General features: G+C 41.7%; 1 protein-coding gene across 1 annotated transcript in view; it reads right to left on the bottom strand.

The window, feature by feature from the left end:
* Window positions 1-2,887: 2,887 nt before the first annotated feature.
* The window catches only part of SERPINI2 (serpin family I member 2), a 38,060-nt gene continuing 22,156 nt past the window's right edge, over window positions 2,888-18,791 (bottom strand). The window contains exons 5-8 of the mRNA XM_088452314.1: window positions 17,890-17,987; window positions 13,576-13,662; window positions 9,725-9,811; window positions 2,888-2,964 (exon numbers count right to left, since the gene is read on the bottom strand). Coding sequence (XP_088308440.1) covers window positions 2,888-2,964; window positions 9,725-9,811; window positions 13,576-13,662; window positions 17,890-17,987 — 349 coding nt within the window. The remainder of the gene's footprint in view (window positions 2,965-9,724; window positions 9,812-13,575; window positions 13,663-17,889; window positions 17,988-18,791) is intronic.

The raw sequence follows: 18,791 nt of genomic DNA on the forward strand, positions 1-18,791 counted from the left end.
TGTGTGTGCACATGTGATAGGGAATATAGATTGTAAGCTCCACTGGAGCAGGGACTGATGTGAATGGTCAACTATTCTCTGTAAAAGCGCTGCGGAATATGTGTGCGCTATATAAATAACTGGTAATAAATAATAAATAAATAAATAAAATAATGAGACTGATTATATAATTTATGTTTAATTACATTTCTGCATTCTGCATCCACACACGCTACAGATTTGACTTTAGGGAAAAGAAAGAAGACTGGCGAGTATGGAGGGCGTTCTGTCCCTGCAATCTGTTTTTCTGCCAAAAACTGCATCACTGAGAGCTGTGTGGGTTGGTGCGTTGTCCTGATGGAGGATGAAACCATTTTTCCACAACACTGGCCTCTTTCTTCTGATTCTTTCCAGCAAAGTTGCTAGAAAACTTTTAGTAGTATAGTTAAGTCACTGATGCGCCTTCTGGTACCCAGTCTTCCAAAATAACACTCTTGATATAAAAAAAAAACAATTAACATGGCTTTGAATTTGGTTTTGCTTTAATGTGCTCTCTTCATTCCTGGTGTTTTCCAGTGCATGGACTCCTGTTTTGTCTCAGGATCATACTGGAAGATCCATGTTTCATCACAGGTAATAACTTTATCTAAAAAATTAAAATCCGATTGAATTTGTTCCAAAATGTCTGTACAAATTCGCTTTCAATTTTCTTTCTGCTCGGCAGTGAGAAGCCTTGAAACCATCTTAGCACAAACTTTTATCATGTTAAGATCTTGATGCAAAACGTGTCTAAAGGTTTCTTTGTTGATGTTTACCATTCTGCTATTAATCAGCACAAGCTCCGAGTGCCAGCATCCCGTACCCAACCTGACCTGATGGCTCACATTAGGCATATCGCACTGCATGGTGTATTGAGGCTAGAAGAGTGAGGACACATTTGCATTTAGCAGATTTTTTAAATCAATTTATATCTCCCCTTTTGGATCCAATTTCTGCTCACTAAGAAATAAAATTTACTCACTCACAGATATTGCCGCTGACCCACTTTGCATTTCATCTACAGTATCGGCACGGGCTGTCTTACGTTTTATTCACTGCTCCCCTGGATCTGTTACCAACACCTGCCTCACCCAAGGCTTGTGGGCACCTGAACCTTTTACTAAGATTTCTCTGTCATCTATCACAAGTTTACCTGGCACCAAAGGAACCTTAATCTATTGCCAACCCAAAAATATGTTCTGAATGCATATTGGTAGCTGCTCGATCACCTTAGTAATTTCTCTCAGGTGCATGAAAGGGAGGGGTTAGTCTATACAAGAAATAGCAAAGGTTATCCCCCAGCACTCGGAATGATATCAGCAATAAGACTTGAAAAACTACATGTTGGTAGATAATTCAGATATCTCAGTTGCATGTGTTTGCAAAAATATGTTTAAGCCTCCAGGCCACATCACGGTATCTCTGATAATGGAGGTTCCTACTTCTAAGTCGAAGTCAGGGGCGCAGAAACCCCTGTCAATGTTCCATGTCTGGTTGCTTTTAACTTTCAGACTGAATTATTAATTTATTTAACAGTTTCTTATATCGAGCAGCATATTCCTTTGCGCATTACAATTGGAAACAATATTAATAGAACAAAACTGGGTAGTAACAGACAGACATAAAGGTAAGAGGGCCCAGCTCGCATGCTTACAATCTACAGGGTAACTATCTTTTATTGATCAACTGTATTTTCAATATCCCAGTCATGGACCTTATAGAGCACTGCATCAACTCTTAATTTGCTGCTAGCAAATTAATTGCAATTAGTAACTTTTTGAAACTGACAAATTTTTTCTCCCTTTTGCAGCATTAAGGGGCCTATGTGTTAATAATGGCAGAAGTGCCGTGATTATTAACACTCTGTCTCGCTACAGACTTTCATATTTTACAGAAACGCCTCGACTATGTATCTCGCAGGGACAGTGGTAGTGATTTCTGTCCCAGCGAGTAACATCCCCAGCATATCAGAAGAGTCTTTCACATTTTCTAAAGACTTCTCCTGAGAATCTGACACCCGGCATGTGCACAGTGTAAGATTCCAGAACCAGACGGAGGCTGTGCGAGTGGGATGGAACAACTTATGATACCTCACCTGCGATACTAACTCCATAAACATAAAGGAGTTTATACCATCTGAGGATGGTGTAAGCCACATGTCCAAACTCAGAAAAGCTTCATTTTTAGAAATTTGATACATAGGGGTCAGACCGTACTCCCTATTGATAATAATGGGGACTGCAATGTGCACAATAATGAGCCTTTTACAGAAGTACATAGGGGTCAGACCGTACTCCCTATTGATAATAATGGGGACTGCAATGTGCACAATAATGAGCCTTTTACAGAAGTACATAGGACAAATACAAAAAATGATGCAGATACTGTTGATTCTGTACTCTTTTATGAAAAATGAGCTTGATAAATAATCTTAAATATATATTTGAGTGTTATTCATTCATTTTATAATAATTTGTTACATTAAATGTAAATTTTTTATGCACCGGGCAGTTACTTTTTATACTGTATATACCTCTGTTGTATTTTCTTGCGCTGTGATATTATATTTATTTTATTTCACTATTTTCAAGGGTTATTTGCAGCACCATTTTCACAGCTGCATCAAATTTTCATACCCAGCCCCATTAGGTATTTATGAAGAGGACACTACAAAGCTTGTAATATGGATAAACACTTGCCAAAGTTTGCAGTTTGTTTATTTTAGTAATGTTAAGTTATAATACTCTTCACTGTTTAAATTGGTGGCTATCATTTATGCCAAAAGTGAATTAATGACAAGTAAATAGTTGCCATATTTCAGGTCACTGGAGACTGACAACAGATCTAAGAATGCGAACGTTTATTTTATTTATAATGATTCCACATCTCGTCCTCTTGCATCACTCAGATCTGGATTTTTCACCTTTCCCATAAACAAAATCGATCCTAAGAGAGTAAACAATGCATTAGAGAACAATGATATCTGACAGGATGATCATAAAACTAATGTAATCAATAAACTATCTTGTTTTTCCCTATTACAGATAATCATTGCACAGAAATATGTTGGTTCAGATTATTGTAATAAATTGTGGTTCCTTTGCAGACACTATAAAGTATATATATATGCTTTGTGCCAGGGGTTCATTTCTCAAGGCCATTGAGTACTTGGTGTTGTATTATGTTGCATATTTTGTTATATCCACAGTATGTGCAAGGAAGATATAGCTTTTCAATTAATTTCCCATATTTAAGAGGTCACGCAGCACTGCTTTTCACACCAAACAATACATTAACCTATTCTTTCTGTCTTCAGTTTTATCCAACAGAAAGTGTGAGACAATAAATCAGCCCCTGTGGTCTATTTTGGCAATGAAAGATGCTGGTGACATTGTCATAGATAATAAATATTGTCAATTGAGAAATTCATGAGCATGTCACAGCTGTTGGCAATGCATACTTGCCTATAACTGCACAGAGTAGTAACTACAGCAATACCACTTTTTTAAAAGGTAGACAAAATGAATGTATATATATACTGTATATATATATATATATATATATATATATATATATATACAGTCAGGTGCATAAATATTGGGACATTGACAGAGTTTTCATATTTTGTCCTCTATTCACCACCACAATGGCTTTGAAATGAAACAAACAAGATGTGCTTTTACTGCAGACTTTCATATTTAATTTGAGGGTAATTACATCCAAATCAGGTGAACGGTGTAGGAATTACAACGGTTTCTATATGTGCCTCCCACTTTTTAAGGGGCCAAAAGTAATGGGACTATCAACTCAAAAGCTATTTCATGGATAGGTGTTGGCTATTCCCTCATTATACACATATACACCTACCTCCTGGAGAGTGTTCTTGATTTGGCCAACTGTTGTGAGGGGTTTTTCTTCACCAGGGAAATAATTCTTCTGTCATCCACCACAGTTGTTTTCCGTAGTCTTCCGGGTCTTTTGGTGTTGCTGAGCTCTCCGATGCGTTCTTTCTTTTTAAGAATGTTCCAAACAGTTGATTTGGCCACACCTAATGTTTTTGCAATCTCTCTGATGGGTTTGTTTTGATTTTTCAGCCTAATGATGGCTTGCTTCACTAATAGTGACAGCTCTTTGGATCTCATATTGAGAGTCGACAGCAACTGATTCCAAATGCAAATGTCACACCTAGAATCAACTCCATACCTTTTACCTGCTTAATTGATAATGAAATAATGAGGGAATAGCCCACACCTATCCATGAAATAGCTTTTGAGTTGATAGTCCCATTACTTTTGGCCCCTTAAAAAGTGGGAGGCACATATAGAAACCGCTGTAATTCCTACACCGTTCACCTGATTTGGATGTAATTACCCTAAAATTAAATCTGAAAGTCTGCAGTTAAAGCACATCTTCTTTGTTTCATTTCAAAGCCATTGTGGTGGTGAATAGAGGCCAAAATATGAAAATTCTGTCAATTTCCCAATATTTATGCACATGACTGTACAAGGTGATGTATTGGAAATGCCCAGACATGCATCAGTTTAATCTGACATCTCGTTAGTCAGTTTGAACACCGCCTAAGCTGCTCATGGCAAGGCAACGTGAATTCTCGGAATTCGAGTGGGGCATGATAGTACTGTAGGTGCCCGACTGATGAGACATTCCATTTCTGAAGTTGTGTGGCATTCAACATTCCTCGATCTACGGTGTCATGTGTGTCCCAGGAATACCTCATGGAGGGCATTACTACCCACCGTGGATAGCGCAGTGGCCGACTGATCATGACCAGCGGCGTCTGGTCAGAATTGCCTGTGGTAACAAACAGACGACACTGGCTCAAATCACATCCACATTCAATGCAGGAGGTACCAGACGCATATCCAGCTAGTCAGCGCAGCGTTCCTTAGTTTCCATGGGATATGGGAGCAGAAGACCCACCAGAGATAACACTGAGATATCGGACACAGCACCTCACCTGGGCTCGTGACATCATTAATTGGACCCTTGAGGACCGGCAACATGTGGCATGCTCTAATGAGTCACGGTTTCAGTTGTTTCGGGCTTATGGTAGAGTTTGATTGTGGTGCAGACTTCATTAGGCCATGGACCCAGTTTTCAACAAGGTACTGTGCAGGCTGGTGGTGATTCCATAATGGTGTGGGGTGTGTTCACGTGGCATGAGTTGGGTTCCCTGGTCTACCTGAACACGTCAATGACCAGTAGCCACTACATTACATTGCTTTATGACCATTTGCAGCCCTTCATGGACCTCATATACTCCCACAACAGTTAAATATTTCAGATGGATAATGCACCTTGTCATCTGTCCCAAGTTGTCCAGAATTGGTTCAAGGAGCACTCTGGAAAGTTCTGATGAATGCTATCACCACCACTTTCACCCAACAAGAACCCAAGCAAGCATATATGGGACATTGTGGAGAGGTCCATTCGCACCCAAGATCATGCACCTACAAATATCAGGAAGCTGTGGGAAGCTATCCAGATGCATGGGTCACCATCTCTCCAGAGGTCTTCCATTCACTTGTGGAATTGATGCCTCGTCGAGTTGCTGCACTTTGCCGGGCTAGAGGAGGTCCTACACAATACTAGGCATCTATCTCATGACTATTGATACTTCAGTGTATATGCCACACTGTGCATGCCCCCAGTTCAAAATATATTATACACTATGCCCCAAATTCAAATTACATGTCACACTGTCCTTCATGCCCCTCCCATATTATTTTTTACTAACTTGTTGATCTCAGCTTCTATGAATGATGTAAGTGCTTCAGTCCTGATTCCTGTCCTGTCACTTTGTCCAAATGGAAATTCCTCTGAGAGGAGTCCTGTTGATTAGCGGGCCAGAAGCTGTAGTTTCACCAGTGCCAGGATGGTGCCCCCCCTTTAACCAGCACTCATGAACTGTGCAATCCTGGCCAATATCTAGTTACAGACCTGCTTGGGGGCCCACTGGATGGGGACACTTGATCCACAGTTAGCAAGAGGTTTTCAAAGGTCTCACTCTGCTCTCTTACAGCGAAAGTAAAAACAATAGTTGTGTCTGTGCTTCAAAGATGATGAGGCGGTTTTGAGATAAATGAGTAGCGATAACTAGGTGTAAATGGTAGGTTTTTTATTTATTTATTGGTGCAGAGTTATTATGGAGTCACACTGCTCCTTGTCTGCTAAACACTTATGATGCAGGATGGGTAGGGGAGAAGGGGTGGGGCATGGGGATATTGATGGGTGTCGGATTAAATCCAGAGGTCTCTAGTGCCAAAATGGTTGGGACTAGCAATGGTAGTTAGAGGTGGTTGTTTGCGTATAGCACAATTGATATGATCATAGATGGTGGGTGATTGTCACATGAAGCATCCAAATAGATGGTGAGAATAAAATGCAAACTCAATTTAAAAGGAAAAAAAGTGTAGAAAAAAATTATAGAAAAAACTCTCGGTAATGGCGCTCTGGAGGGGCGGCGTCCCGTGCCCTCCGGTCCGTCAGCTTACCCTATGTCCTGTGAAAACACCACGGCCCTCCACTGTCCTTGATGGTAGTCGACCCGCTGCCTGTGCTGCGTTACACACTCGCTGTGGTTTCTTCCTGTTCACCGGCCTTGGGGACGTCTGACGGAGCCCACACTTCCTTGCAGTCACGTGGTCCCGGCTGACTGATGACGCGGCCGGCCGCTCGACCCACCAACCGGTGGGGAGACTTGGGAAATGTAGTTCTACTGTGCAGCTCCGGGTGTGCACATATGCTGTGTGCTGGACGGAGTCAGTGGGTTCATCGGTGGATTCACTGGCAGTAAATCAATAGAGATGATGGTGTGTATAAGACTGTCTCTGTCCAACGCGTAGCAGCTGGTTAGCCTTCTTCAGGGACTTAGTGTAAGTGAGTTGGTAGTTCCTTTATAAGGGGAGTGCTCATGACGTGAGACATGATGATTGACAGTTGTCATCGATACAAATCATGGTAAAGTAAGGTGGGTGATTAGTTGCTCTGCATCACATGGGCATTGCATGTAATTCTTTATGTATATAGATAATTGCTCCACAGTTGGAAACTTGCAGTAAATTCTGTGGATAGCGGAATGCTGTACATAAAGGAATTATTAACTCATTCATGCTTGAGCTTATTTATGCCTTGTCACTTGAATGAATACTAATGCAGTGAATTGGAGTAAATTAAGTTACCTAACCAAAGGGTGCATTTAATTGTCCTAATGCATAGCTTAGTCCATTGTATGCATAATTTCCTTATAGTGATAAGTCTGTGGCGAATATTGATATAGACTGTATATGATGTGCGGTGGTGAATCCGACCCTTGTCATCAATATTGCATTGTTCACTGATGTGACTTACTAATGCATCTGGATCGCCTGACTAAAATCAATGTGGTGAACATACTTAGATAGTATGCTTACATAAACCTGTATTTTATTGTGACTGGGTATTGCAAGTTAATATTTGTAACGGGGACACGTTAGATAAATTGTGGATAGTGATCAATCGATAAGTGGGTAAAATGTTATACTGTACATCGACAGTTGAGAAGTAAGAGTATTGAGAACTAATTGGCAGCAGTTATAGTGAACCAACTTGGGGTATGGTAATCAATAATTAATTATTAATTTGAGTACGTTATCGATGTTCAGTCCTCTTGGTGTTTGTGTCTTGAGTGTGAATATCCATTTAAGTTCCTCTTTATCTAGGTGTTTTTCAAAGTCGCCACCCCTCCAGATCCTCTGGACCAGTTCTATCCCTATTATGTGTAGTCCCTTAGTGTCACTGTTGTGGGTATCTTTGAAGTGGCTTGAGCGGGTGTGGGTGTCTAGGCCTTTTCTGATGTTTTGTATGTGTTCTGCAGTCCTTACACATAGTTTCTTCTTAGTTCTTCCCACGTATTCTAGGCCACAAGGGCACTCTGCTAGATATATGAGTTCTGCATTGTTACAGGTGATTTGTTCCTTGATCTGGTATTCTTGTTTGGTTTGGTTGGACTTAAAGGATGTTGTACGTATAGTGGTACTATTGTGCAAACGGCAATAGGAGCATCGTCCACAGAATAGAAAACCCCCCAAATTTGTGGTTGGTCAGTGTTACAGCGAAAGCCTATAAGATTTATTTTAGATGGTATCTGGTCTCTTCCAGGTTGAAAAAAATCTATGGTACTAAATCATACCAATGCTGGAGGTAGTTTGGTGATGTGGGATTGTTTGTCCAAATCTGGTGGTCCTGCCCAAAGATTGCATGGTTACATTGGAGGTACATTAAAATGGGTGCTAGTATATTTTTCTGTCTATAAAGTGCAGTTTTAAAAAAATAAATAAATACACCTGCTGCAGCCACCTGCAATGCTTAAAACATTTGTACAGAGAATTTGTCACCATGCTTGTCGAAACCCTCCAGAGGGCAGCCAAAGATGATTTGGAGATTTGCATCTGAAGCACATCAGTGAGAAGTCTAGAAATATCATCCCAAAACCATGCAATCTTTGGGCAGGACCACCAGATTTGGACAAACAATCCCACACCAACTAGCGAAAAGTACAGCACAAAAATATACTAGCACCCATTTTAATGTACCCCCAAGTTAACGACAGCAATTATTTTTTCTAAAAGAAATTGCTTTATATAATTTTTCCACACTTATGCAAATATGCATATAACAGGCATTTGACTCACTTTAAGAAGCCAAAATACTTTTATTACGGCTATTAATACACTTTTATTTTGATTTCCATTGTCAGTTAGGCTTTTTATGGGGTACAGACTGATTTCCCCAAAATGTGCTGTACTTTTTGCTAGTTTTACCATACGCAATTATGGCATATATGTGTTTTCGTGTGGTTTTCAATTGGATAGGACGAAAAGCAGGAGCGCGCATAGACAAAACTGCCACAAAACACTTTCTTGGGAAATTATATTTAAGTGAAAACTACAGCTGTAGAAAAAGCTGTTCATTAATGAGAACATGTAATGTGCACAGAAAGAAAATAATGTGTTAAAAGATAATGCTTCAGCGTCCATATTTGCTTCATGCAGATGCTCAGCTGTATATATTACGGGATATAAAAGAAGGAATACATTGCTATTCGTTTAGATATGAGGTCATGCACTAAACTTAGTTAGGCAGATATGTATCGTGCAGGTCCAATATAAAACTTAAACAGGTTAGCTATGTGACTCTAACAAATGCTCAGTGTCTTCATCACAATAAATGAGAATGTATAAACTCCTCGTCAGTCTTCACTCTCTGTCCTAAATATCCTATCTAAGGATGAGTTTAAATGCAGACAGGAGTATGTAAAATTCTGATGACAGATTCTCTTTAATCTAAGTGAGTGCATATGAATATTTTACTTCAACAATACAGAGGCCATAGCAGGTTCTCCTATTATTCATAAACAGAACAGTGTCTTAGATGATAATAAAATGTGATATATGACTTTGAATGACATGAAAGTACTATGGACTGTCAACCTTTGAGTAAACCATTTTATTTGCCTTCGTCATGTACTGAGCCATTAACTAAAACCACTGTCACAATAGTAAACTGCATATGTAGTGAATGAATGTACTTTGGTTTTGTTTATGCAGTAAACATACACATTATTTCAGCTAATCATGTATAGGCAAAATAGAATATATACAGAATATATACTAAAACAGAGGTAATCTGTTTGTAAATACCAATTTACCTGACAGATTGTGTCTGATGAAGAACAAGAAAGGTCGATCTGCAATAAATCTGTGATTGTTCAAGCTCATTGCAGCTACCTGCATTCCTACAACATAAAGAAAAATTGTATTCATTATTTTTTCTTTTGGGCTACTTTTCCTACCATTTTTGTTTTTGTTTAATTATCTATGTATAAGAAATTTTAATTGGCCTAACAGAGTCAGGATTTCAGCTATTCTAATTGCCAGAGAGGAATTATTTCCAGTGAAGCAGTTTACAGAGAACAAATATATTTGTTGAATGTTTTTTGTTGGAGCTTATGTAACTGGTAATTATGTAATTAGGTAATGTGGGTTCTGATTACTCTCTACAATTTTTGCCACTAGTGGGTGTAGCAGCCACATCTTGTTGGATAAACCACTTGCCTGTTAAAGTGGCATCGGTCGCGACCACACCATGCTGTGTGTCACCTGACATTGACGCAAACAATGTGACCAGTTAGAGACGCCCACTGGGAGGCTGCCGGAAGATAATCTTCTAGCTGCCACCAATCGCAGAGAGACCTACAGGCCACTTTGCATCCTTGCACCCTCCCCCAGTGTCTGCCGGGTAGCCGATAACTTCTGAAATGTAAATTAAGCAGCCCTTAGCCCCCCCCAGTGGAGCAGCCGCCAAGGAAATGCAAAGTCGTGATACCGCGAAGCTCCGCTCATTGATCAACCAATAGATGAGCAATCTAATACAATCATGTAGGATAAGTTATAAATAAATGTTCTTGACCTAATTCAGTCATAAAAAACCCGACAATTTCTGAGCGTTTTTTGGAAAAATAATAGTCAGTTAAGTGGTTAAATGGACAGAGAAGACTTCCATACAGATGAGGTTTACCAAAAACGTTTTGAATGTCTTAGTTTGTCATCTCTATATGATACATGAGGAAAAATTCTCAGCCAAATAAAATGAACACAATTTTTGTTTCTTTTAAGGGCTAATCAGAGATTGTGTCAGTGAGTGCAATGCATTGAAACGGTTTAATCATAAAAAAGGAAGCATGCAGAAAAGGATGGGGAAAAGTAAAAGCAATGTCCTGGTATGCTATCAAAAGTGCAACCTGAATTTACCGTAGGATGGCCAAATACTGAAGTCATTATCATACCATACAAACATTTTTTGAACAACTTGCACCACTATCTCTGTGTGTTGATGGTGATGAGAAATGATGAGCGCAGGACATTAGAGTCATAAAGCTTTTTGCCAGGCTCATAAATAACCATTTAACTGGCTCAATGTTTGTATTTACTAATTGGTGAATTCGCTAATCATGCATACTTGTGTGTATTGTGCTTCATGCCTTCATCCATGACATCATTAGATATTTAATCTATCCATACTATCAGTCACCCTGCGGTTTACAGCACCAAATTCTACTGTTTACTATTGATATGTATACTTTATGGCTTCTACTCTCCTCTGCTGCTTTTTCTACAATCTGTCGCCTTTTTCTCCCTTTGGTATTACAAAGCAAATTTGTCCAGATAAAGATACGTTACTGAGCCGTGAGGTATTGAATTAGCGCCAATATATGTGTGTATATATATATATATATATATATATATATATGTTACAGTGCCATTTTTCAGCAGGAACTCAGTTCCTGAACCTAATCATGATGTAATGTCCTAGGCCAAAATATATATTCCATAAGATAGCTTTTATTTTAAAGTCCCTTTTGAGTGCCTTCTTTTGTAAAGTTTTTAGTGTATGTATTTCTGACTTACTTTTCAATGAATACTGAGCCAGATCTAATATTCATGAACCAAATAAGTTACATGTTGCCAGCTTCACAACGCAATTGCCTGAGCATCACCCCTACATGGTGCATTTAGGGGACACAGACAAGAAACACAAACATGGGAGGAGGAAAAAGTCAGGTGTAGATGGGGAAAAAGTGTAAGTACAAGAACATGTGTCACTCATCTCAGTGAAGATGTAGATGGGATCTGCGAAATTTAAACTACATTACCTCACTGCTTCTATATGGTAAGAGCATGTGGGGCGGAGGATGGGAGGTGCCTTTTAGATGGCAGAGCTACCAGAGCAGAGGCAAGGGGCAGTGTGCATCAGTAATATGGTATATGGCTCCTGACATTTCCTGCCAGCCCCATGACTCTCTGGTGTTGCCATACCACACTGAATCCCCTGTGAGGTCAATTAATGGCCCCTGCATACTGTAGGTGGAGATAATGATATGAACATAGGGGGATGTTCTGGCCAACTGGAATCCCTCCAGGTCTGCCATGAAAATGTGTGGGGTCCAGTGCTTAAAGTGGTCCTAGAGAGGTGGTGGAACTCACCCCCCTATCCCCCACCCCTGTGGGTGACACACCCCTAGCCACTCCCCTTACTACCACACCCCTAGCCCCTCCCTCCTATATATATATACAGGCCCGCTGAGAGCCAAGGTGGGCCTTGGTAATAGAGGCTGTGGCCTAATCGCGGGAGGCGTGGCCTCGCCCCCTTCCTGAAAAATAAAGATATGCAGCGCTGCAAAATGGCGCTGCGCGCTGGGGAGGGGGTGCTCTGAGCCCCCTCAGCCCTGCTCAAAGCCAGGGGGGGCGCGATCAGTGTGATCGCTCCCCCCCACAGGCATCGGAGACTGCTGTGGCTGCTGCTCAGCAGCCACGAGCAGTCTCCACTGCAGCTCAGCACACGCTGTGTGCTGGGCTGCTGTGAGGGAGGGGGGAGGGGGGAGCCCCTCTCGGCGCCCCTGTATATATATATATATATATATATAGAAAATTCCTTCCACCCCACCCCCCTCATTTGCACCGTCTATAACATCATATAGATGGTGCGGATGAGTAGGGTGGGTTGGAAGGAAAGAGAGGTATAAAGAGTGAGTGAAAATGGGGGAAGAGGTAATAGTAAAGGGGAAAGGCGTATGGCGAAAGAGAGGGTGATGACTGGGAAGTAGTGGCGGGACAGAACAAGGGAGGGGACAGTGAGTACATTAGTGTAGGATTAGGATTACCAGAGGGCAGGCTACCTGCAGTACTAGATATACTGTACATTAGTGCAGGATGATTGCATGGTAATGGTCAGCCACACTGCATGGGCCAAATTGTTTTGCTTCCAAATATTACTTCCAGGATTGCAGACTACTACATTTGGGGTGAACACCCCTCCTCCTCAACCCATATCTCCCCGGGCTCAATGGACAAGTGTGTACAGTGGCATAAAGTTTGATAAAAATAAATGTTCAATTCAAGTAGGCAGGTCAGGCAGTTTACAGTAAGCCAACTGGTCCATCCAAACCCATTACAGTTGAACCCCACATGCCACCCCTCCTGAATTTGGGGAGTTCTCCCAGCTCCTGGGATAGTGGGCAACACTCCCGCATCACCTGTAAATCATGAGCCCCCCACATTAAGAGTGAATGCCATGAACTACATCATTATGTTCAGGGAGCAGGCCTATGATGATACAAGTCATAATGTCAAATCTCAGACCCTCCCAAAAGGACCTTCCTTTCACTGGATCTCCCAGTGACCAGGTACCAAAAGTTGGTAAGTATGCTCTACTTGCTTTACTGTATGCCCTGAAGTGAGAGTGAAAATGTGGGTGGAAAGCTAAGCAGCCATACCCATCAAATGTAAATATATACCATAAACACAGACATTTATTCAAATGAGTAGGCTGATACAGGAAAGCAATAGCTAGCACTATGCAAAATACTAAGTTATGTGTGTATTTTTCCCCAATCTTGGTATGCCTTTGAGAATGAAGTGATTAAATGCTCTTTTATGCAGTCTATATAAACAGAAATATCCTCTTATCTAATATCAATACATATGAAAATAATTTCCTTACCAGTAGCGGCGGTGGCTTCACTCCCCGCTTCATTTACTTCAATTGAAACTTTTTGAACAACCTTTGAAATGTATAGGTTTGATGTATCTAAAAATAGTTCAAAATAATGAACATTATTCTCTTGTCTGCTTATAAAATATTACATTGTTGAATGAAAATATAATTCAGCTGGGAAAGACTCTGTAATGCAGGGTATCAGGAGTCTCCCACATCACTGCTGCTTAATCAGTAGTCAACCTATCAACATCCTGATAAAGTGGGTGGGCACACTATCAGTGTGACCCATGGGTGCTGAAGAGGAAGAATAAATAAGCTACAACCTCCTCACAGCCAGTGTCAACACTTTTGGTCAATGGGATTCGTGGCGAAACTGTGCGGATGTATAGGGGTACATGACAGGGATGCCCGATGTCCCCCCTCTTATTCAATTTGTCTATTGACCCGCTATTTCGTCTTCTACAATCGTGGCCTGAATTTAGAGGGATCATGATAGGCGGGGCAGAGATTAAACTATCCACTTTTGCCGACGATGGGCTATTAAATATTTCTAATCCCAGGGATACTCTGGAATTGATCTTGGACAGGTTGGGGGATTTTGGAGCCATTTCTGGCTACACTGTAAATTTGTCTAGATCCATTGGTCTTTATTTAATCCCTCGCATACACATACCACGGTGGAGTCATCACCTACCTGTTACCCAGGCCAAGTCTTCTATTGAATATCTGGGAGTTCAGCTTCTAAAAAGGCCATCTGAGATATACAGTCTCAACATATCTAGAGCTATTTCACAAATTTCTAATGAATTGGGGGAATGGGGTAACCTGTTGCTATCTTATATGGGCCAAGCAAGCTTGATTAAAATGGTGACATTTCCTAGGATACTATATTTAATCCAATCACTCCCAATACTATTGTCTCAATGAGATGTACAATATTTGAATTCCTTATTTTGTAAATTTATCTGGGAAGCAAAGAGACCAAGGATTAGTTTTATAAAGCTACAACAAACCAAACACAATGGGGGGATTAATTTTCCAAACATATTGCATTATAATCATGCAGCCATATTACGATACTTGAAGAATTGGCTGCATAGACAAGATATGTATGCTAATACTTCGCTTGAACAACATTTTTTATTATATTGTAGTTCAATAGGATTTTTACACCAACATGATGCTGAAGTATCACTGCAACTTCAAGATAACCCATTACTTTGGTCCACACGTAAAGTATGGCACATTCTGAGGCACAAACTGAATGTAAACTCGTACAAATCTATATTTTCTTCTTTTTTGGGGAACCCTGATTTCCAACATGGTCTGGCATCCTTCCCTTTTACAAGATTATATGAAGTGATGAACAGGGTTTGACAACAATTAATGCCTTATTGGACAGGCAGGCCAAAAGACCTCTAACTCATTCTCAAACGATACAGATATTCCCTATGTTCCGATTTCAACATGCAGAAAAGATGCTTATAAACATACAGCAGTGAGATGATCAGCATTGTGTTACCCTGACATACTTTGAACCAGTGGGCTTGATTCGTAATATTACAGGAGTATGCAAATAATCTCAGTTTTTCCCTTGTGCTCAACGGTGCTATGGAGTGTGCGAGCGGTAAGCCACCCACTTTCAGGATGTGTGGTCTATGCATTTGCAAAGAAGTTTGTAAAGATTCCAACATCAGTCGCACTATTGATATTTGCGGTTGCCTACTGTCTACTCAAGCTACTCTCCTCATAACCAACTAAACATGGCCTCTGAAGCATTGTATTTGCGATTGGGAACGGAGGAGCGTTCCTAAACATACCAGTGACACTCCCCTTACATGTCCATCAAATGGCCCCTTTTTGCAATCACTTTAGGCTACCTCCCAGTCTCCACCCTGATATACTCAGCAGGGGCGCCGAGAGGGGGGGGAGCGGGTACAGTTTACCCGGGCCCCGGCTTCCAGAGGGGCCCGGCGGGGGCCCGGGTCTGGCGCCGCCCCCTCACTTACTCCCTCCCTCCCTCTGCAGCAGCCCAGCACACAGCGTGTGCTGGGTTGCAGTGGGAGATTGCTTGCGGCTGCTTAGCAGCAGCCACAGCAATCTCCTATGCCTGAAGGGGGGAGCGATCACACTGATCGCGCCACCCACTGGCTTTGCGCCGGGCTGAGGGGCTCACAGCGCCCCCCCCGGCGCGCAGCGCCGCTTCGCGGCGCTGCAAAACACAACTTTTTTTTCAAGGGGGCGTGGCCACACCTTCTGCAATTAGGCCACACCCCCTCTTTACCAGGGCCCCCGCATGGCTCTCTACGCCCCTGATACCCAGGGGCCAGGAATTCGCAAACCCCTTCTCAAGTGTTAGTGATTCCGTATGCAGTTGCAAACAGCATGGGACACTTGGGTTTGTGTGCGCAGCAATGGATTTCTGGCCTTTCACACCTTTGCACCAGCAAAACTTTGCTCAACTGCAGGAACATCAGAATATCATCCATCCCTGAATCAGGCTCACTGTACACTTTACAGTGATTTATGCCTTGTGCTGTATGAAGTTATTCTGGATATAGTGAGGCCTAAGGATTCACAATAGCAAATACTGTAAATGATACATTATAAGAAAACAATTAGATTTTGTATGTTGCTCATACTTAAATGCAACTGTAGTCTGCTAATTATTTAATCAGAAAAACTAACATGGTTATTATTGTTTGTAATCATGCAAGTCCTCTGTAGGCAAATGCCACATGGATATCTGTAGCGCTAGTCACTCTGTATGCCTGTACATAAATAAATGGTGCAAACAGAGGGCCTGATTCAGAGCGTAAGCGGCCGCTCGTTTGCTCTGAGCGATGTTTGCGCATGCGTATGGGTCGTAATGTGCATGCGCCAACCAGTCAGTGCGGTCGGAAAATGTGTGTTCGCAAAATTGCGAGTGCCTGCTAATTTGAGTGACAGGATGAGGCGTTTGTGGGTGGTAACAGGGGAAGGTGCTTGAAAACGGGGAGTGGAGATCCGAGCACAGGCGTGCCAAACGTTCAGAACGGGCGTTTTAAGGGTGTGCATAATTAACAAAGCAGCGTCATTGACCACGTCACTTGGTTGTCTCTTAGCCTGAACTGTTCACATGATTGCAGTAGGAAAATCCAACCACAAGCACTGCGAGCAGTTCAGACGTCTTTCGATGTACTCGATTAATCTAATAAATAGCGGAGATGACGTATGATGCGAGCGGCCAGGGGGCGTCTTTTCAAAATAGCGAGCGCATGTTTCGTTCGCTCGCTCAGACATAGAGGCGTCAACAGACCGCAAAGAGCGAGCGCTCAATTTAAATAGCCGGCCCCTTTTTCTGAACGAGTGAGCGCAAATAGCGTCCGGCTCTGAATCAGGCCCAGAAATTGCACAGAACATACATTTACCTTATAGTAACAGGGCCAAGCACGTGTGCTGTTTCTGTGCACAATCCTGGGGCATTGCCAAGCATCACAGAAGTGTCTGGCTGGCATTTCCGATGCACAGCATGCCCTCTTCCTCTGAATGTACCCGCACCATGGCATGTTATACAGAGCAGCAATGTACAGAACATACCTCCCCAACTACCGGACTGAACAGGAAGTAAAAACATAGCCCTCACACTGGTACTGGTTGTTGCTAGATCCAAGTTGGAGAAAGGATCTCTGACGTTCACAACCACATGACCGCTACGGCAGGGCCGGTCAGCTACCAGTGTTACTAATCATGCGGGGATAGAGGGGGAATATAAACCTGTGGCGAGCTAAGTGAGCCTGCGAGGGGACACTTTTGGCCCCCTTTTTTGAACCCTTCCGCTTTTGCAGTGGGTTACGTGGTTGTGATATCAGATGTCCTTTACAGCACCACGTTCTAGACCTAACCCGGCCCTGTCCAACCAAAATGGAGACATTTGGCAGCTATGCGCAGACATATATTGAGGTTGTTCAATCTGTACTACAGTATAAGGTGGCATAAAAGTAAGCAACTGTTTTTTGTGCACCCAATCTGTTTTTCAGAATGGGGTGTGATCTAAAAGAGAAGCCATACCTCTTTTATGGGTGTGAAATGGCCCCCACTGAGCACCTATTCTAACCTCTAACTGAATTACTGCTCATTTAGCCGTCACTAGCGGAATCTGTCTGCATTACTGGAACTTTGTTTGCTGATGTTTAGTATTTTATTGTAAGATTTATACTAAATGAGAAGTTTAATTGAAATTTCCTAGATGGATTCATTGTTCAGATCTGTGATTATGTACTGTAGTAGACACAGGATACACTAACTGAATTGATTAATATAAATTACAGTTAGCACCTGTTATTCCTGAAAGGTTGCAGTTTTGATTGAAGACATCCGTTACATTCAGATGTAGTAGTGAGCGCTTTAAGTCAACTTTATGTTCTATTTTAAACCTGCGATGAATAGAAAATGTAATATATTTTCACACAATATCATCATGTAGCCTTTCATAAATAGTCTTTCTCCTGTAGTAGCACACTCATTGTAGTCCTAATGAGAGAGCTTTAGCACCAACTGTGAGTTCAAACTGAAAACAAGACTCAAACTAAAAGTCACATACAATAAAACTGTAAATGTAAGAGACAGACACCCAGGAGTGAGCCTGGTGCAGCAAGAAGCTGTGGAGCTATTTGTAAGTCACACCAATCAGTTATAGAGAACTTTATATATTACAAGTTATTACTACTACCTCTACTGTACTTCATATGAAAGTTACCAACAGAACAGATGATTCAGAGTTGTATATACAGCCGAATTGCCAAATTATTATTACAATTTATAATATGACGACACAAGTGCTCCGCAGCACCTTACAAAGTACATAAACAAATAAGTGAACAAGAAACCAGTGACTTACAGTACAATACAATGCAGGACAAGGACATGGTTTATACAAATGACTGCATAAGAGATCATAACACTCAAAATAAGCAGCTGGGCATAAGTAACCAAGTGTTAGGTGCCCTTGTGGGGAGTAAGGATTAGATGACATTATAAGTAAGGAGAAGCACATGAGGGAAGAGGGCCCTCTCATGAGAGCTTACATGGGAGGAAGTAATCAGTTGACAGGAGAGGCGGCATACAGTTGAGAGAAGTGGGCAGGTGGGAGTGTGATGGGAGATGAGCAGGGGCGTTTTAAGAGAGGAGGGGGCCCTCTCTCCAGCGGTGCCGCGGGTGCAGTAGACTCTGGCTAAGTG

This window comes from Taudactylus pleione, unplaced genomic scaffold (assembly GCF_031769625.1).
Source record: "Taudactylus pleione unplaced genomic scaffold, aTauple2 ptg000037l, whole genome shotgun sequence".
In the NCBI taxonomy this organism is placed as follows: Eukaryota; Metazoa; Chordata; class Amphibia; order Anura; family Myobatrachidae; genus Taudactylus; species Taudactylus pleione.